The 479-nt window shown below is 33.8% G+C and overlaps 1 protein-coding gene across 1 annotated transcript in view; it reads left to right on the top strand.

Moving 5' to 3' along the window:
* Nucleotides 1–468, top strand: part of LOC119585172 (general transcription factor IIH subunit 2-like) — a gene marked incomplete in the record, with an annotated part of 10,181 nt that extends 9,713 nt beyond the window's left edge. The window contains 1 exon segment of the mRNA XM_037933808.1: nt 187–468. Coding sequence (XP_037789736.1) covers nt 187–312 — 126 coding nt within the window.
* Nucleotides 469–479: the final 11 nt, after the last annotated feature.

Here is a 479-nt window from a genome sequence, read left to right on the forward strand (position 1 = left end):
AGTGTAAAATTATAATCAGAATCTGTTAAAAAAAATGTATTAGTCTTACTGTCTAGGCATCTACCTTGTATATTTTGTGATCTCGTAATCTCTCGGCAACTCATGAAAAATTTCCATTACATTGTCAGGTACGTCGCAAACTTTATCATCCATTGGTTTCAATTATTAATGTCACTACTCCCACAGGTATACATCTGCCGGATATGTAAGCAAGTGTTTTGCTTCGAATGTGATATTTTTCTCCACGAGACGGTCCATTCCTGTCCTGGTTGTGCTTCAGACCCAACAATATCTCAGTACAACTCAAGCTAAATCATGAAATTATATTGTAGACTAAATTAACCACATGATCAAAAGTTGTATGTTAATGTTTGATAATATGATATTTATAACACAAGCATGATACTTGCATTTGAATGTTACATGTTTGAATTCCATTCATCACTGTTGTCATGGTTTGATTGGGATTCTTACCAGAA

Source organism: Penaeus monodon, chromosome 19 (assembly GCF_015228065.2).
Source record: "Penaeus monodon isolate SGIC_2016 chromosome 19, NSTDA_Pmon_1, whole genome shotgun sequence".
NCBI classification, from domain to species: domain Eukaryota; kingdom Metazoa; phylum Arthropoda; class Malacostraca; order Decapoda; family Penaeidae; genus Penaeus; species Penaeus monodon.